At 42.2% G+C, this 19481-nt stretch overlaps 1 protein-coding gene across 2 annotated transcripts in view; it reads right to left on the reverse strand.

Annotated features, from left to right (window-relative positions):
- Positions 1-7788: 7788 nt before the first annotated feature.
- HACL2 (2-hydroxyacyl-CoA lyase 2) overlaps positions 7789-19481 on the reverse strand; it is a 33041-nt gene continuing 21348 nt past the window's right edge. For both annotated transcript variants that reach the window (XM_075839554.1, XM_075839553.1), the window contains exons 7-16: positions 18111-18210; positions 16646-16743; positions 16185-16321; positions 13720-13854; positions 13463-13577; positions 13042-13211; positions 11155-11225; positions 10995-11066; positions 9725-9830; positions 7789-9093 (exon numbers count right to left, since the gene is read on the reverse strand). In XM_075839554.1, the coding sequence (XP_075695669.1) occupies positions 8915-9093; positions 9725-9830; positions 10995-11066; positions 11155-11225; positions 13042-13211; positions 13463-13577; positions 13720-13854; positions 16185-16321; positions 16646-16743; positions 18111-18210 (1183 nt within the window). In that variant the 3' untranslated portion in view covers positions 7789-8914. The remainder of the gene's footprint in view (positions 9094-9724; positions 9831-10994; positions 11067-11154; positions 11226-13041; positions 13212-13462; positions 13578-13719; positions 13855-16184; positions 16322-16645; positions 16744-18110; positions 18211-19481) is intronic.

Here is a 19481-nt window from a genome sequence, read left to right on the forward strand (position 1 = left end):
CTCTATATGTGCGGCTTATAAAGAAAACAAATATAAAATTTTGATGTATTGGTATCATACACCGGAATTCCTCCATCGCATTTTCCCGTTGGTATCGGATAGGTGTTGGAGATGCCACAGCGGCGTGGGGTCACTTCCTCATATCTTTTGGGACTGCCAACTAATAAAACCCTTCTGGGGGGGAAGTGGAAGACCTTATTCAGGAGGTCTTGGGGGTTAGGCCCCCGAAGCAAGCGTTGATCTAGCTTCTAAATGTGCCACCGAGGGGGTGGGGGAAGGTCCAGTCCTGATTGCTTCTCCATATACTTACAGCTGCGAAATGTCTTATTGCGGCCAATTGGAAACGCAATACTCCTCCTACGTTGAATACCCTTCATAACAGAATTAGGGAAGTCAAGAGAATGGAATCACTGACGGCCTCATTGAATAATTGCGTAGATCGCTTTACAAGTGTGTGGAGGCTTTGGGACATGTATGACTCCTCTAGACCACCATGTTAGGGATCATTGCTCTCAAAGTACATTTAAGTCTAATGTATAGAATATGATATCTCCTAAGATCCATCTTTACCTTACCCTCTCCCTACCCTAGTGTATCTGTCTATTGTCATGTTATTATTGTTAGAATCATCTCTTAACTCGTGTAGGCGATGGATGCAGATGTGAAATGACAAAGATAAGCTTCGTATTTCTTACTGCATATTCCGAGCGGACAGTAACCTCATCAATGCCTTCATAATGTATAAACAGACAGTGGACAGTCCGCCCATTGAGTCCTTGTACTACATTGTGGTAATAGTGTGTTGACTTATGTATAGATGATCAATGTAATGTACAAATGTTTCTTTTGCTCATTCAAGTTGTACCTACACGCCTGTATTTGCTACTGTTTTGTATTTTTATGTTGTTGCAAATGAAAATAAAAACATTCAGATGAACATTCATGCAGATGAAGTTTAATGTAGATAAATGTAAAGTTATGCATCTGGGTACCAACAACCTGCATGCATCATATGTCCTAGGGGGAGCTACACTGGGGGAGTCACTTGTTGAGAAGGATCTGGGTGTACTTGTAAATCATAAACTCAATAACAGCACAATGTCAATCAGCTGCTTCAAAGGCCAGCAGGATATTGTCGTGTATTAAAAGAGGCATGGACTCACGGGACAGGGATGTAATATTACCACTTTACAAAGCATTAGTGAGGCCTCATCTAGAATATGCAGTTCAGTTCTGGGCTCCAGTTCATAGAAAGGATGCCCTGGAGTTGGAAAAAATACAAAGAAGAGCAACGAAGCTAATTAGGGGCATGGAGAATTTAAGTTATGAGGAAAGATTGAAAGAATTAAACCTATTTAGCCTTGAGAAAAGACGACTAAGGGGGGGCATGATTAACTTATATAAATATATTAATGGCACATACAAAAAATATGGTGAAATCCTGTTCCTTGTAAAACCCCCTCAAAAAACAAGGGGGCACTCCCTCCGTCTGGAGAAAAAAAGGTTCAAGCTGCAGAGGCGACAAGGCTTCTTTACAGTGAGAACGGTGAATCTATGGAATAGTCACCGCAGGAGCCGTCACAGCAGGGACAGGAGATGCTGCAAAAAAGGGTCAGATAATTTCCTAGAACAAAAAAATATTAGCTCCTATGTGTAGAAATTTTTCCTTCCCTTTTCCCTTCCCTTGGTTGAACTTGATGGACATGTGTCTTTTTTCAGCCGTACTAACTATGTAACTATGTAACAATTTAAAAAAAACAAAAAAACACAATACACGCCCAGTTGAACAGAACGAAAAAAAAACGCCCAGTTGTCCATTTCAAAGCTCATTTGCATATATATATATATATAAAATAGCTCATAACTTGGCCAAAAATGAACGTTTTAAAAAAAAAACAAAAAAAAAAACGTTACTGTTATCTACATTGCAGCGCCGATCCCATGCAATAGGAGATAGGGGCTGCAAAATCTGGTGACAGAGCCTCTTTAAATAGGGTTTTTATATTCCCTTTAAAGGGGCATTCCTATCTAATAATGTGATGGCATATTTGATAGATACGACATCACTTTCTGATTGGTGGGGGTCCGACCCTTACTGTGCTTGAGAATTAAGGAGCTGCAGCGCTGCTTTAGAGCTGCGTCTCCTCCAAAGTTTTTCCTGCACAGCAGCGCTCCCGTCCACCGGTTGTGCAGGGAACTGCAGCACGTCTCCATTCACTTGAATTGTAGCGTCACTGTGCAGGGAAAAATAGTGAAGGAGATGCAGCGCTAAAGAAAGTGACGGAATAACCTAGCAATATGCCATCACTTTAAAAGATGGGAATACCCCTTTAAGAACAAACGTTACTGCTGATCATGATCAAAACATCTGCAAACCCACATGTAAGTTTTTGCAGTTTTGTATTTTTTATATATATATGAGTGATGCAGCTCCCTGCCACACCACTATCTGCATAAGGCTGGATTCACACATGTACTTTTGATGCAGTCTTTAGAGCAGTTTTTTAATGTCGTTTTGTAAAACAAAGCCAGGAGTGGATATAAAAGAGAGACGTATTAGACGATGTTCACATCTGCGCTAGGTTTAAGTGTCGGATTAGTCGCATGATGAAAAACTAACAGCATAGGACTAAACTCATTGACTTTAACGGGTTCCTTCTTTTTGTTGGATAAACTAGCCCTGCGCGCTGCGCTATTTTGTTAAACAAAAAGGATGGAATCTGCAACGGGGGCCCCAAAACAGATGTGAACAGAGCCTTAGTCTTTCCCTTTCTTTTCGGTCCACTTCTTGCTTTGGCTAAAAAATAAATAAACCAAAAACTGCATAAAAAGTGCATGTGTGAATCTGTCCTAAGGAAACTTAGCTTAACGGAGTCACTTTTCAACACAATGCAACAAACTAATTGTGATGCAACGTTACGAAGCCTATTTCTATTGTAGAATTTCAGATTTGCTGCAGACGATGTTGTTGATAATATTACCAGAATTCTTGGTTTATTTTATTGAGAATTCTCCAGGTATTTCTGACACAATCCGTTCTAATGAGACAAAGTCTCTCTGGACAGGACGATGTTTGTTACATACGAAGTGCTAATGATACAGTCAAGTCTCCCTAGACGCACCCAAACCAATCTTCAGTTTTACGAGTTGGGAATTATTCCACGGAGAATGTTTTTCTAAAGCGGAAGCAAGTAACAAGCTTAGAGTCGTAGCCAAACCACCAGTGATTAAAACCCTCGCCATTTACTATGCCAAGCAGCACGCACCATCTGCATAACGATATTATACAAGTTCTATATTGGAACATTGTTACACCCCAATATTGAAATATTCTATAGTGTTAACATGTACAGCCCAAAACCCAAACCTTCCCCCATGTAGTTCTACTGAACCAATCTGAGATCACGATGGAGCGCTATGGTGATCTACACTCGGTTCAGTAGAACCACAGGGGACCCCCGGGACATTGAAATGCTGCCTTTTTATGGACGTCTGGAAATGGCATTAACAGCATCACTCCTTTATGATAGAGGGCAACAGCGAGTAAATTATTGCCGCTTGAGTCTGTCACCTCAGCGTATTTGCAGCAGCCTGTACTCCGCTTCTGGCACAGCAGACATAGTGAATATTCACACGTTGTGGATTTTGTCCGGATTTACACCAGAATTTGACCCTATATCCATACAAAACCCGTGGCAATTCCACCGGCAATACATGTGAATTGGGTTTTGAATTCCACATTCTATGCTCGGGAAACAAAACCACGTGAAATAAAGACCGCACTATGGATTTTATAATCCACAGCATGTTGATTATTCATGCAGATACCGCGCTGAAACCACAGATTAGCTTCATTGGACTTCAGTGAAGCTACTCCGCGTGTGAATCCGCATGCAAACCTATGGAAGAAATCCAGAGATGCGGTTGTAGATTTCCTTAAAAATCCATGGCGGACTTGCTATTGCAAATCATGACCATGTGAACAGGAATGGAGGAAATGACAATATACTTAAAGATTATGAAATTCAAAAGGCAATTCCCCTAATATACAAGTGGGGGTTCTACAAAGGTAAAAGTATATTTTTAAGAAAAATAGAGGCTATTTGCCTTAGAACAAACTTGGCACCAAAAATGATCCCCCGACCACAGACCTCTTTTACAAAGTTGAATTTAGCAGGTTACAACTCAACCTCTGTCTGACCCCATGAGCAGAGAAAGCTATTCAGTTATGTAAATACCACTTTTATACACAGGGTGATAAACCGTACTTACTGGATGTAGCATACACAGAGAAAAATTGTAATGGAAATATTGGCACCTCCTCCATGTTTTGGACCCTCTCCTCATATTAGCTTACAATTACTGATGCAAATTACTGACCAAAAGATATAAGTGTGAGGGATAGCCTATGTAAAACGGGTTGTCCAGGCACGGACAACTGATGACCTACCCACAGGATAGGTCATCAGTATATGATCATGGGGGTCTGACACCCGCATCGATCAGCTGCTCCGGATGTTATGCAGGGTATGCAGTATTTGGAACCGTAAGCAGATGGTTCCGTACACTGATAGCGCTATTCTGTGACCAGACCAATCTGCTTCCAGCATTTACATCCGGTGCCTGGAGGCAGCCGGTGCAGCCGATTGGTGCTGGGTCCAGGTGTCGGGCACCCACCGATCATATACTGATGACCTATCCTGTGGATAGGTTATCAGTTGCCCGTGCCTGGACAACCCCTTTAATATCATGACCCTGGTCCTTCTCCACCTTCTCAGGCCTCATTCTAATCATGGAAAAAAGAAACTTAAACAGACCTACAGTACTTTATAGTCATCACAATTCTTCACACTATCAAGACCTTTTCTGTCCCTGATCTGTATGGTTTTCCTAACCTGTACTATAAAACAATTGTGGACAAGGAGCCCCAAATCCCCTGCAAAGACCAACACTAAGAAATTACATTCTTGCTGCCTCCAGGAGTTTACTGGATACATTATATAATAAAACTGTATACAGTAAACTCCTTAGCTCCCTCTAGTGGAAGCTACAGGAATCCAAAATATTATCTTTTAGGTTTATGCAGAGGATTTGGAGCACTTGATCAGAAAAACAGAGCTCTGACCACTAAAAAGATATATTCAGAAATTAACCAGCATAAAATTCTGAACAGAGTGTTAAAAGGTGGACCTTGATTTTAAAGCTTTACATTTTAGGTTACAGTGTGGGCTCAAGGGGGGCATGGAGTGTGTGAACCGAGCAAAGACACACATCAACACACAGCACAATTATTCATTGTAACAGAAATATACAGGACTCCAGAAGCTTTTAATGCAATTGTTTAATTACAAATGTTGTCAATAATTTACAAAGATTACAGAGTTATTTTATAGTAAGAAAATTTAAAATCATTTAGTCCTAAAAATATTAAAATAGATTTAAACAGCATTATGTCACACATGAGCACCACAAAATAAATGCAAGTTTAGAAAAAAAGCATCCAACTCAATAGTCTGCAACCTGTGCTGTGTAACTACAACTCCCAGCATGCCCTGACCATGCTGTGTGTTGTAGTTTTGTGAAAGACAGAGAGCCATAGATTGCAGACCACTGATATAAGCAATAAACTGTCCTTCGTAAAAGCAAATCTGAAATGTAGATTCGCTTAAAGGAACACTCCATGCAAAACTGATGCACTGTGTTATGCCTAGTGCAGGGACTGAGGGGGCGGAGCATGACACAGGGATTTTCTCTGTAGCGTTTTTTTAACCCTGGGGTATTCACCGCCCCTTCAGACCTTGCACAGAGGTAAAACACAACATACCAGTTTTGTCCGGAGTGACCTGGTTGAGTATGTTCACATGCAACAAATTTGTTGCGGAGTTGTCTCAGTATAGTAGCAAGAACATTCAGGACTGCATCTTTTTATTATACCTTTATTACAGTTTTTTTGCTGTTTACTTCATTTCATTTTTAAATTTTTCTACCTGTATTTCCTACTATCAATTAATAAATAGCAAGTTTGTAAATAACATCTCATTGAGTTACCTGATCAGTACAATTAAATGATCATGTCAAATTATTAAAAAAAAATTGTAAATAACAGTAAAACATTGACATTCAAAAGAAATTTTGGTTTGAACTTGTGTGCACAGGTTTTACCAGAGAAAAACTTGTGTACCACAATCTGTATTGTAAAAAAAACATTAGTAAAACATGTATAACAATTAAACAAACCCATATCCCCAATATTTGTCAGTAGAAAAAAATATCTATAACTCCTCCCCTTAAAACAAGCCACGCCCCCAGTGGATGTTACTATTAGTTTATTAGCTGAGCAGGGGCCTACCATAGATTTATTCTGGGGGTAGTAAGGCAATAATTAAGAGCGACTAAAACCATGATATATCAATTCTTAAAGGATCTGTTCACCTTTGCAGCCAATATTTATTTATTTTATTTGCGAATGCCTCTAAAATAAAATTTGGTGTAAACCGCTCCTATACAGAGCTATGTGTCTCCATGGTTACAGACTACAAACAAACGCTGTGTAGTCTGATCATGCAGACATTTGTTACTAGACTCCATCTACTTCCTTTTCTGCTGACTGTAGGTTAACAAGATTTAGTTACAGATCAAAGCCATTTAAAAAGTTGCTTCCTTTATTATTTTGGAGGTATTTAAGCAATGACAAGATGGTTGCAAATGTGGACGTAGCCTTTAAGGATTTTGAGTTGAAAGGGGGGGGGGCGATATCTTATTTCTCGGCAATGGCACTGTAGTTAGCCTTCTTGCACACGACTAAATGCCATTCGGGCCGTTTTTCATGGCATCCGAGTTGCACACGATAGTTTTTACGTACCCATTCACTTCAGTGGGTGAATCGGGTCCGTGATAACGGACCCGACTCTAAAATCCGTGGAAAGATTGAACATTTCCTATCTTTCCATAGATGACGGACGGGACTTGGGCGGCACACACAATCGTGTGCAAGAGCCTTTTAAGAACCGCACAAGTTATATAAATCAGCTACAGTACTACTGTCATATCCCCTTGAAATGTCATTGAGCTGTCCTCACCTGTCAAGTTGTTACAAATTTTCATTAACCATCCCTTAATGAGGTTTATCCGTTTAAAAGAAACAAAAAAAGAAAAACAACCCCCCTAATATGGAATTCTAAATTAATAAGGGGGGGGGGGGTTTCTACCATTCTAAATTAATAAGGGGGGGGGGGGGTTCTACCATTCAGGAGCCTCATGTATTAGCTAGAGCAACTATAAAGAGCGTCTCTCACTCTGGAGGACCCGACAAGTCTGTGCGTTACACAGACAGCTGTTAATTTCAATGAGAACTATGTAAGGCCTAACTTTAGTAGTAGTATAGAAGGAAAAGGGAAATGGGAGGAAACCTCCAGCTCACCGATCTGACACTCCTGTGTTGGTAATCGCCCGGGTCAGCCGCGACGGCACACGGCAGCAATAGCAGAAAAAACCAGAAATGATCCAGCGATAGTGATATCAAAAATGGGAAAAAACTAGGTTTCCGCTTTATTGAGATGCAAGCTGTCAGAGCTTGGAATGGAACATCAGGAGGAAAAACAAAGTGGTGATGCGGCAATAGATTAGCCTACGCGTTTCAAGCACTTAGGCTGTGCTCTTAGTCATGGCTGTATCGAGTCTGTTTTTCCTCCTGATGTTCCATTCCAAGCTCTGACAGCTTGCATCTCAATAAAGCGGAAACCTAGTTTTTTCCCATTTTTGATATCACTATCGCTGGATCATTTCTGGTTTTTTCTGCTAAGGCCTAACTTTCCCTGTGGTGGCGCTGCAGGACAATTAAACAGTGGGACACCCTGTGATCGGCTCATAGTCTGGGATTCTTCTAACAAAAAGGGATTGTCTAAAGAAGACAACCCCTTGCTAGCTGTACCTGGAAGAATTGGAAGACGGCTAGTACGGGCAAAATGAGGGCGAGTTTACACACAGTAAATCCTTTCCGTACATTCAATGGGGCGGTTTCAGCAACGTGCGCATGTTTTTTTTTTTAACAAACCCTATTCGGATATATGGGACAGATTTTTTTTCAGTTGCAGAAATTTCTGTAACAAATCCGCCACATGTAAACATACGCTTACAGTTTTCACTGAAGCTTACACCCAGCTTTCCCACACTCCGGAATGGCGCAGACAATCTCTGTGTGAGCTGTAATGGCAGCCACATTGGTAGTCACCAGGCTTTCCCACAACAAAAGAGAGCGGATAAAAGTCAGAGTATCAATCTGATCGATGAAGACAACTCAGTAACTTATATTTGCTTTGCAATTCATGTTTTTCTTTTAGGATAAAATCATCTGCACTAAAAAATTCTCTTATATATCCTTACAGTGGTTGGAGCTTTGTTTGCCTGATACGGAGATCCAAAACCCCTGTATAGACATAGATTTAAAACATAACATTCCAGCTTCCTGCCGCCACTAGGGGGAGCTTACTGCATACTGTTAGAAATTTAACTCAATGACCAAACAGTATGTGGAAAGCTCCTGAGCTCCCCCTAGTGGTGGCTGCAGAAAGTCCAAATGTTAGGTTTTAAATCCACATCTATGCAGGAGATTTAGAGCTCTGTATCAGAGAAAACAGACATCTGACCGCTATAAAGATATATTAAGAAACGAATCAGTACAGAATTTTAGACATTAAAACAACATAATGTTAAAAGGTAGATATTCACTTGAAACCTACATATAATATGCTAACCTCTATTTGAGCCAATTCTAGATGCTCACAATTGCTAGAATTATCAATATCGTGTAAGGAATAGCTTCAATATCTTGTAGAGGATCTAATAATGGGCTCAGGGAGTTTGCTTATTCATATAGGTTTAGTATTTGGATACAGCTGTTCCACCAATAACAGGTTTACACTGAGATCGAGCCATCTCGGAAATTTGTTTTTCCTATCAGGACATTGATCAATGCGGCTTTCCCTTTCTTAGCCGCGTCTTGGGCATCCTTGATGATGTCAGCTATTCTGTCTTCATCTTGCCGAGTGACCAGGAAACCTTTACCTCCAAAGCCATCTGCCACAACATGGTAATCTGCACAGAAATTAAATAAGTGAAACATACTTATGTATTTATGGTCATTTGAATTAATGGGCTTATTGGTTTTATAATATTTTAGGGTAAAATATTTAAAGGCTATATGTCCACGTCGCTTTACATATAGAATTAATCTGCTCAAAAAGTTAATTAACTTTGTCAATAATTAGCATTTCTTATCTTGTACTGATCCCGAGTTAAAGACTGTATTATAGTTCAGAGCTGTATCCAAAGTTCTGCTGGTTGTTATTGGAAACAGTCAGCAAAATTGTCAACAGACACACCCCCTAACAGCTTACTTTGATCCTGGTACAGTTGGGGCCCATTCACACGAACTTGAATCTCATCCATGTGCTGTGGGTGGAAATCACGCACAGCAGACAGACCCATTGATTTCAATTATTGCCAACAAGTGTTATATGAACGCTCATCTGCACGATAATCGTCCTGTGTAAAACCCCCTTTACTGCAGACACTGAACAAGCAGGAGGATGTGTGCAATTTCAAATAGAATAATATTAGATGGTTTGGTTCAAGCACTGGAAGAAGAAACAACATAGGCTATAATGCATCATTGATTTGCTGGATTAGAATAGCGCCAGGAATACAAGACTCCACCACGTCTTACCATTATATGCCAGACCACATGCAACATTGCTCCCCAACATAGGCACTTGCTCTCGAGAGATCTGGCTCCAGCAGGCATCATTTCCAACAACAGCAATGATGGGAGTCTGAAAGGCAACAGAGAATATATTAAGCTTTACAGCCACAATGGTAGTCAGCTAATACTAGCTTTATTTCTTTAAAGGGTATGTATACGTTAAAAAAAAATAAATAATTCATTGTTCCAATGTATGCAAACTAAAAAAATTAACCACTCTTGTATATTGTCTTACATAAAAATATCTGTGTATACAGCTCCTATGCAGGTCTATGCGTCTCTATGGTTACAGACTACAAACAAACCTTTGTGTAGTCTGATCCTGCAGTCTTGTTACTACACGATCTAACCCCTCTTCTTCATAAACTACAGACAGTAGAAGAGGGAGCAGAGGGATAAGAGCAATGCAGAGCGTGAGAGGGCAGCAGCGTATGACAACTTTCCCTAAAGTTTGCACTGATCGCTAGTGGAAGAGGAGCCATGTCTGGGGAGATGCAGTGGGGATAAAAAAATTAAATAAAATGGTTTGAAAAACTCTCTTTAAATCACTCAATCTTCCAAAGTTATAACCCTTACTAAAATGCTAATTCTGTTATCACCATGCGACGCTTTCCCATAATTCCAAGTGTCTAGGAAACAAATCGTCACTGATCAGGTGAAATTTCCCCTACTTTATCCCCCCTAACGAAACATCACATGACAAGATACTCTGCCTTCGCGGTTTGAAACGCCCCATTAACGCAATGTCAGAGATGGTCCGCCTAAATTGCAGAGCTGTTTTTCCTAAAATGTAGAGCACTTGGAACATGAACAGAAGGATTGCAAAGTGCTGTACTGGCCTTCGAGTGGCGAGATCAGAGGTGGGCTATGGCAGGAGGGTAGCACAGAGCAACAGGGCGGAGATCAATCACTGGAAGAAGGGGTAGAGAAAGCGAGAGAGAGGCAGAGAGGGCTCATGGGAATTGTAGTTTTCAGGCAAAGCACATCTAAATAGGACCGCCCTATTAGAAGAAACGGTGGGCGAAAATAAATGCGCAAATATTGGGAAATAGCAATTTTTGAAAGAGATAACATTTTGAACAAAAGTCAGGCAAAAGATTGGATATTATGAAACAGGGTCGGGTTTTATTTTGGCAAGGCGAATAACCCCTTTAACTAATAATCAATGCCCTAGAGCTGGGGATCGGCAGCCATGTATCCCTTATATAATGCAAAGGGTAGGTGTGGATCTTACCTTATGACGAATGTATGTGTCATATTCTACAATGCTGTATCCCAACGAGCCGTCTCCAAATACAACCCAAACCTTAACAAACAAAATAATAATACTAATAAAGTAGGTTATTTAGGCATGAAAACAAAAACCCCATTAGGTCCAATAGAAGCGGTATTACCTCCGATTCTGGTCGACAAAGTTTGGCTCCTAAGGCAAATCCTCCTCCAACTCCCAAAGTGCCAAAAGCACCTAAAACAAAAATAGATAACTCATTCAGCCACACCGCTGTCCACACATATTTGATACTATTCAAGCCAGGTAAGAGTTACATATTGTTGTATTTGTCAATTTGACTCCACACCAGATCACCATGACAACACCGCACCTGACAGGAATTACAATGTCATCGTCAGTAGTGCAGCCTCAGGCTTTTGGGCCTGTAACTTTAAGTGATCAGATCTCAGCATAGAAGATATTAAAGAACAGTTTTCACACCCTTCCTGTACACTAAAGGACTTAATATAGTTCTGTTAGTTGCTCTTTAGTGGCAGACAGCAGCTATTGCTAAGGAGCACCTGATCGAATTGGAAATGACAGGAGTCAAGTATCAGGAGGACATTTTTCAATTCCTTAATGATCACATGTCAGGAGGCCTAAGCTCACAAAGGATCTTGCAATATTCCTAGGATGTCAAAGGCATAGCACTTCTGGAAATTGAGAAATTGAAATTCCAAAAACCAAATACTGCATAGATGTCCCTTTCTATTCTTGGACCCTCTCCTGGGAAATGCATATTGCTCCAGGTAGCGCCAAATGATTACATCATAACTTCCTATGATTGCGAACATATCAGATGAACGTAAAACCTCCCCCCCCCCCCCCCCCCCGCATTACAAACATCCTCCAGAATTGGTAGAAAGTTCCTGATCCACAATGATCATTGCAAATGGGGTCAGGGCTTTCAACACCTCAAAATTAGACCAACAACCTACGGTCTACATTCTGTCAGGTTCACCATACCTGGCACTATGAGGAGGAGAATAAAAGACCAACTCATAAAACAATAACAATTTGGCATTTCCTAACGGTGGATATTTCTCAACAACCTATGGCCTGCTTATCCACAACAGTGGTAGTCATTCATAACAAATGCATTGGGAGTCAGACCTGGGATACTTTGGGTCCTTTTACATCGGACAATTTTGGCCGTAACAACGAGCACCGATCAATGAGACAGCTCGTTGATCGGCGCTCGTTTGCTCCTGTCACAAGGATCTATGTATCGGGACGAGCGCTCGTTACTCTGATCACTCGTCCCCATACATTGCTATCATGTCGGCAGTACGTCTCCCTGTTTACACAGGGAGATGTGCTGCCGGTAATGATAATATTTTTAAGCTGCGGAACTTATACGATCAGCCGATCAACGAGCGTTTCATCGGCTGACCTTTGCCCTGTTTAACCAGCGCAATGATAGAGAACGAGCATTATGTTTACCGGATGATTGCCCTGTGTAAAAGGTCCTTACGCTCTGTTCACACCATCATCATGGTTTCCATTATAATGGAAGGAATGATGACGGTGCCGGATCTATCACATGACAGACACCAGCGGCACCAAACGGACCTCATTGACTATAATGGGGGTCTGTCTGGGTTCGGTCGTGCTGTCCATGATTCTGAGGGGAAGAATAGCGCTGCCTGCTTCTCTGTTCTTTTTGACATATATCATAAAACTGCCGCTGGAGGCCTCTGATGGCAGTGTGAACTCAGCCTTACAGGATGTGAAAGAGACCATAGACGCATCCAAGTAAGGGGGGGGGGCTTGACCGTTCAAGAAAAGCGGACTTAAAAGGATACCATTATTTCTGCCGCTCGCTGCATATTTATTATAGAGTTCAATAGGAGTTGGATAAATCCTTATGCAGTGAGCTCCCTCCATATTAACAAGTAAGAGATCATAATCCTAGCAAGAAACTAATTGAAAAAAATGGCAACCTCGAAAAGACGCCGGTGGATCACTGAGGCGAATATAATGTGATGTCAGACTCTTTTATTAGATTTACCTGGATCCAGCCAGCGCAGGGGTCCCCTTGGGCGAAGGATGTAAGCGGCGCTGCCCACAAAGTCTCCACCATCTGCTACAATGATACTGTCTTCCGGTAAAGCTTCTTCTACCAGATGCAGAACTTTCAGAGGATTTAGATGCCGGTCAGTTTTCTCGTCAGCTTTTTGCCTAAAGGATGATCATTTAAAAAAAGAAAAAAAAAAAGAACACAAGAACAATTGTTAACCTCTTGTCAAATAATTTTACGCCTCTAAGAAACCAAACCAGAAAATATTAAAGTTCTCAGGTCAACATTGGTTCCATAAAAATGTCTGCCGTCATCCAGTAGTGAGAAAAGTTGCCAGAAAGGGACAGAACTGCAAATGGAATAACATCATTCCCATCTACAGTACAATGGAGGCACAAGATTAATACATTACTCGTTTGCCTTCTCTTTAGATACGTCTCCGGCTTTAAGACCTTCTTTCCAGTCTGAGGGACATGTGTAGCCCCGGAGTCCTTCTGAAAGACTGAATATGAATGAACCCGCATCCCCTAGAAGAGAAAAACATGGTCTGAATTTAGTTATTTCTATACTAGAACTGGGTTTTGCGCATAGCGTAAATGGCAAATGCAACAATAAGATAGAAATGACACAAAAAAACCTGAAAAAATAAAAGTCACTTAGGAAATTGACCTTGAATAGCAACAGTCGGCTTCCAAAACATATCAGAGTTCTTGAAGAGCTGAGAACGATCTCTGTTCACCGCTATGATCTTACTACGTCTGTTCAACACACGCCCGTAGGAAAGGCGAAAATCACACACTGTGCCTAAAAAGGAGTAAAAACAGAGAATGATGAGGATAGTAGTACTTGGAAGAACTCATCTTTATAGGGGTTGGAGCTCTGTTTTTCTAGTACAGAGCTCCAAATGTCCTGCTTTACTTCACACAGCCATAAAGTTAAACGATAACATTTTGTGTTCCTGAAGCAACCACTGGTGGAAACTTAGGAGCGCGCGCACTGAATACAGATATCATATTGAGTTCAATGGGAGTCATATAACGCTATCCTAGAAGCTAGAGAAGCCCATTCATATGGTCAGCCTTGTCCTAATTATTAAATATGACTGCAACATTTTTAAGAAGAAAGTATTCAAATACAAATAGTTACATGTAGACATTAGAAGCCCTTAGGCCCCATGCACACGACCGTGCCCGCAATCACGGCCCGCGATTGTGGGCACGGCCGGCCGCTGACTGACAGCCGCATTTTCGGGCCGTGCTCCCATACAAAGTATGGGAGCACAGGCCGCAAAATGCGAAAGAACGGACATGTTCCATAATTCCCGGAACATTTCCACGGCACTGACACCCTTCCGTAGTGCTACGGAAAGGTGTCAGTGTTCAATGAAAGTGAATGGCTCCGTTTTTGCGGACCGCAATTGCGGTCAGCAAAAACGGAGGTTTTTTGCTGTCGTGTGCATGGGGCCTGAGACACCAAAACATCTTTCTCGAAGAATGCAAGTCCAGATTATTTAAACGTGCATGGTTATATACACCATTTAGCCATAACATTACAACCACCGGCCTAATATTGTGTAAGTCCTACTCGTGCCGCCAAAACAGCTCTGACACGTCGAGGCATGGACTCCACAAGACTTCTGAAGGCTCCTGTGGTATCTGGCACCAAGACGTTAGCAGCAGATCCTGTAAGTTGTGAGGTGCGGCCTCCATGGATCAGACGTGATTTCCAGCATATCCCAAAAATCGGACGGAGATCTGAGGAATTTTTAGGCCTTAACTTTGAACTCTTTGTCACGTTCCTCAAACCATTCCTGAACAAATTTTTGCAGTGTGGCAGGGGCATTATCCTGCTGAAATAGGCCACTGCCATTAGGGAATACCGCTGTCCAAAAGGGGTGTACTTGGTCTGCAACAATGTGTCGTGTGTCATCGTAACATCCATATGAATGTCAGGACCCAAGGATTCCGGCAGAACATTGCACAGAGCATCACACTGCCATCGCCGGCTTGTCTACTTCCCATAGTGCATCCTGGTGCATCACCTTCCCAGGTAAGAAACGCACATGAACCTGAAATCCACATAATGTAAAAGAAAATGTGATTCATCAGACCAGGCCGCCTTCTTCCATTTCTCCAAGGTCCAGTTCTGACAATCACTTGCCCATTGTAGGAGCTTTCGGCGGTGTCCAGGGGTCAGCACGGGCACTCTGACCAGTCTGCAGCTACGCAGCCACAAATGCAGCAAGCGGCGATGCTCTGTGTGTTCGGACAACTTCCTATCATAGACAGCAGTAACTTTTTCAGCAATTTGGGCTACAGTAGTTCTTCTGTATGATCGGACCAGATGGGCTAGCCTCCACTCCCCACGCACATCAATGAGCCTTGGGTGCCCATGATCCTATTCGTGGTTGACCGTATGTCCTTCCTTGAACCTTTTTTGGTAGGTACTAACCACTGTATACCGGGAACGCGCCACAAGTCCTGCTGTTTTGGAGATGCTCTGAATCCATCGTCCAGCGATCACAATTTGGCCCTTGTAAAAGTCGCTCAGATCCTTACACCTGCCCATTTTTCCTGATTCCAACACATTAACTTCAAGAACTGACTGTTCTCATGCTGCCTAATACCCCCCCCCCCCCCCCCCTTGTCAGACTCCATTGTAACGAGTTCATCAATGTTATTCACTTCACCTGTCAGAGGTTTTATTGTTATGAGTGATCGGTGTATGTAGGCAGTTAAATGGCTGTGCCAAGACGGCTCCGGCATGGACTAATCTTCGAAAATGTAAAAGCAATCTTCAGAAAATCAGATCGGCCAATTACAGGAGATCAGTTGGCTAGGAGTGTCTGAGGGTGCAGGAAAGACATAAGGACTGTCACCCTTTCCTGCTGATATAAAGCTAGCCTGACACATAATGTGACTCTTGACAGAACAAAAGTTTGGTCGGTGGCCATCTTTCCAGACCTTCCCCACCATGCTTGTTTGGCATGTTATTTTTATAGAGGGAGATAACCTGCTGACAATCACCATAGCTACGGAGGGGCTACTGGTACGGTCTTGCCCATCCAGTGTCCACCACGGTAAACCAGTAAGACACTTAAAAGTAATTTATCACTTCATTTAGAAGCTCCTTACCAGCCAGTATCACCAAATCAGCCTCCTTAAGAGCATCCCGACGGTTCTGACGAATGTGGATGGGACTGTCCCTTCCCAGCATGCCTCTGGCCATTCCACCCAAGAAACACGGAATACCCAAAGATTCCAAAGCCTTCCTAAAAGAAAAATTTAAAAAATAAAAAGTGTCATTCCAAAAATATTTGTAGTTTACAGTGAAATGCTGCATTATTGAAGAATATTATTATCGGTCTTAAATTTTAGAATGGATGGAAACATTTCCTTAGAGAGAAGACACCACACGCATTTACTGGCATCATTTCCTACTATATTTATTTTTCAGTGTTGGACTTTCATATGAAATCTTAATATTTTGTAGGGTGCATGAGGGGGGGGGGGGGGGGGACTGGCTAGTCACGGCTCAAAACAGACCAAACATCCCCTGTACACATGCTTAGCCATACAGCATTAAACTACAGTACCGGAGCTGGTCAACGGTTGTGGGGGGTAGAGTAGTCTGACTGCCCAATATAAAGACCGGCTTCTTAGCGCGACTCAACAACTCCACACACTGCTGGATCTGCAAGACAAAAAGAAACACGTTTGGTCTTGAATAGTATAAGGCGACCTATATATTACAATAATCGGCTGTTTTTTGTGAATGCGATCGATTGTCTTTCCTCCTCTCATGCCGTTTCCAATACAAACGATAGGCAGACGCCTTTTTTACACAAGTGGATTTACTGCCGACAAACGGGAATTTTTAAGTCTGCATAAAAGATGCGCTCGACCACAAACAAGAAAAATTTCACTGATCATTCTATCTTAAAATAAAAATACTAGTGTGAGGACCTGGCTAATGTTTTACACACTTGGTGGATCAGAACACCATTGATGGATTTTTGGAGAGTAATGCTCTATGATTAGTATCCCGCTCTCATCAAATTAACCGCTGGAAAGCAAGGGGCCAATCCACTGTTTTTGCACAGGGCCCTCTGCTGCCCATCTCCATCACAGTGTTAGATAAAACACTAAAGGTGGCCATACACTTTCGATTAATGTCGGCTGAACCTGCCAATTTCGGCGGGATCAGCCGGCCACCTAATGTGCATGAGGGCCTCCTGACTTTCCCCTGACGTCGGCGGAGAGAAGGATTGAGCTGTTGGATTTCAACATGTCCGATCCTTTTGTTATCAGGGGAGATAAGTCGCCCCCAGAGGTGTCTGGCAGCAGCTTACTCTCCTCTCCCTATTGAGATTAGCCGATTAGAAGGGGTTCGTGAGGAACAGTCATTGGCCGACGGCCAAACATCTTAGGGCTTGTTCACACGTAACGGAATTAGCTGCAGAAAATTTCTGCAGCAATTCCGCAAAAACTAGCAAACATTCCGCTGCGGAAAAATCGCACCATTTCTTGCATATTTTATTGTAGAAAATGGTGCAGATTTTGCTGTGTTTTCTCTCCTCTGAAAAACGCAGCAATTCAGTCACTTTCCGCAGCAGGAATGGACATGGTGCGGTATGAAAAATACGCACCGCAGGTCAATTTCTGCTCGGAAATTTTACGCAGCGTGTGGATGACACTTGTTAAATCTCACCCACTTTGCGGCTACTGTATTCTGCAGCGTATTTTCCGTCTGCAATTCCGGACAGAAAATACGCAGCAATTTGGCTACCTGTGGACGAGCCCTTCGATAAGTGTAAAAACACACATATACACATACACATATATATATATATATACACACACACACACACACACACACACACACACACACACACACACACCTTTCATGCGGATTGAATTGGGCTTCTTTGACAAAGTAATAATAATTTTGTAAAGAGTGTCCTACATTCATTACATCCAATTCATCAATACAAAATAAATGACTGCAGGACTATTCACCCCCTTCAAGGAAGTATTTAGTAGAGGCACTAACTATCAGACCTGCTCAGCAGTGGCCTTAGGGATGGAGACGGGAAGAGGTGACGTATCTCTGGACTCCCAGGCCCCAGCAAACAAGTTATTCAGGTGATTCTGCAAGTACCTAATAGGGGGGAGAGCAAAACAAAATTAGTATCTTCAGTAATATTGCCTCAATCCTCGCCATGAAACAGGAATAGAAGAACGTTTTCTACCATCACTTGTATAAAAAACAAAACAATGGCTGCAAAACCGTGAAAAAGCTGCATTCAATAATATGCCATTTTTCCGCAATGGTTGTGCTGCGCCAATACTAGAATATGTTAAAGGGGTTATGTGGGGAGTGAAAATTATTAGCAGTGTAGTCCCTGCAGTATGTGATACACTCACTAATATACATTCCGGTCTCCCTGATTATGAGATTTTAATTGATTTTTATAGCGCTGCCGGGGGACCGGACGTCTAGTGGCAGTGTCTTTCTTCATGACGACCCGACTTTTCGTCATGTGACGAGCCCCACTGTACTCTATGTAATCGCTGTGGCAGTAGTACAACGATTACATAGAGTACAGCGGGGCCGGTCACATGGCGAAGTGTTGTGTCGTCATGAAGGAAGACACTGCCACTAGACTTCCGGTCCCCCGGCAGCGCTATAAAAATCTATTAAGATCTCAATCAGTGCGACGGGGACCGGAATGTATATTAGTGAGTGTACCCACATACTGCAGCAAGTGCAAGGCTAATAATTTTCGGTCTTCCCACAACCCCTTTAAGCCCTGTGCATGGACGCTTACTGTGGTGTATACAGTGCACAACAAATCTACTCGAAGGTACTCCATGTACCGCCATGTTGTGCCTCCACTAGAATAGGCTTCGAGAGGAGAATATTTCCATAATGCCTTGTTCAGACGGCGCTAAAAAAAACAACGTGTAAACGCGTCAAAACCGCTAGCGTTTTTGTAAAGCGCTTTTTAAAATACAGGTGTTTTTTACGCATTTTGTGCGCGTTATTAAGACTCCCATTGACTATGGGAATTAGGCACGTTTTTGGGGCATTTTACGTGCCAAGAATTCACCAGACGCTTTTTTAAACGCACGTGTAAAAAAAACGTGTCGTATGCACTACAATGTATTTTCCATTGATGTCAATGAAAAGCTTAAAGCAAGCATTTTTGGGAGCGTAAACTGCGTCAAATACACGCCGTGTGAACAAGGCCTAACACGCCATGTGAGCGTGGCACAATTTTATTCCCCCTCATGGGTCCTGTGAAAGCACCTCTGAATGCCACCAAAAATAGAGGCGCCGATCACAACTCTTTACACTCTTGATTAGGACTATATTTCTCAGAGTTGACCACTTATACTCCCAGCATTTGACCGAGTGACCTGAATCCG

This window comes from Rhinoderma darwinii, chromosome 10 (assembly GCF_050947455.1).
Source record: "Rhinoderma darwinii isolate aRhiDar2 chromosome 10, aRhiDar2.hap1, whole genome shotgun sequence".
Lineage (NCBI taxonomy): Eukaryota > Metazoa > Chordata > Amphibia > Anura > Rhinodermatidae > Rhinoderma > Rhinoderma darwinii.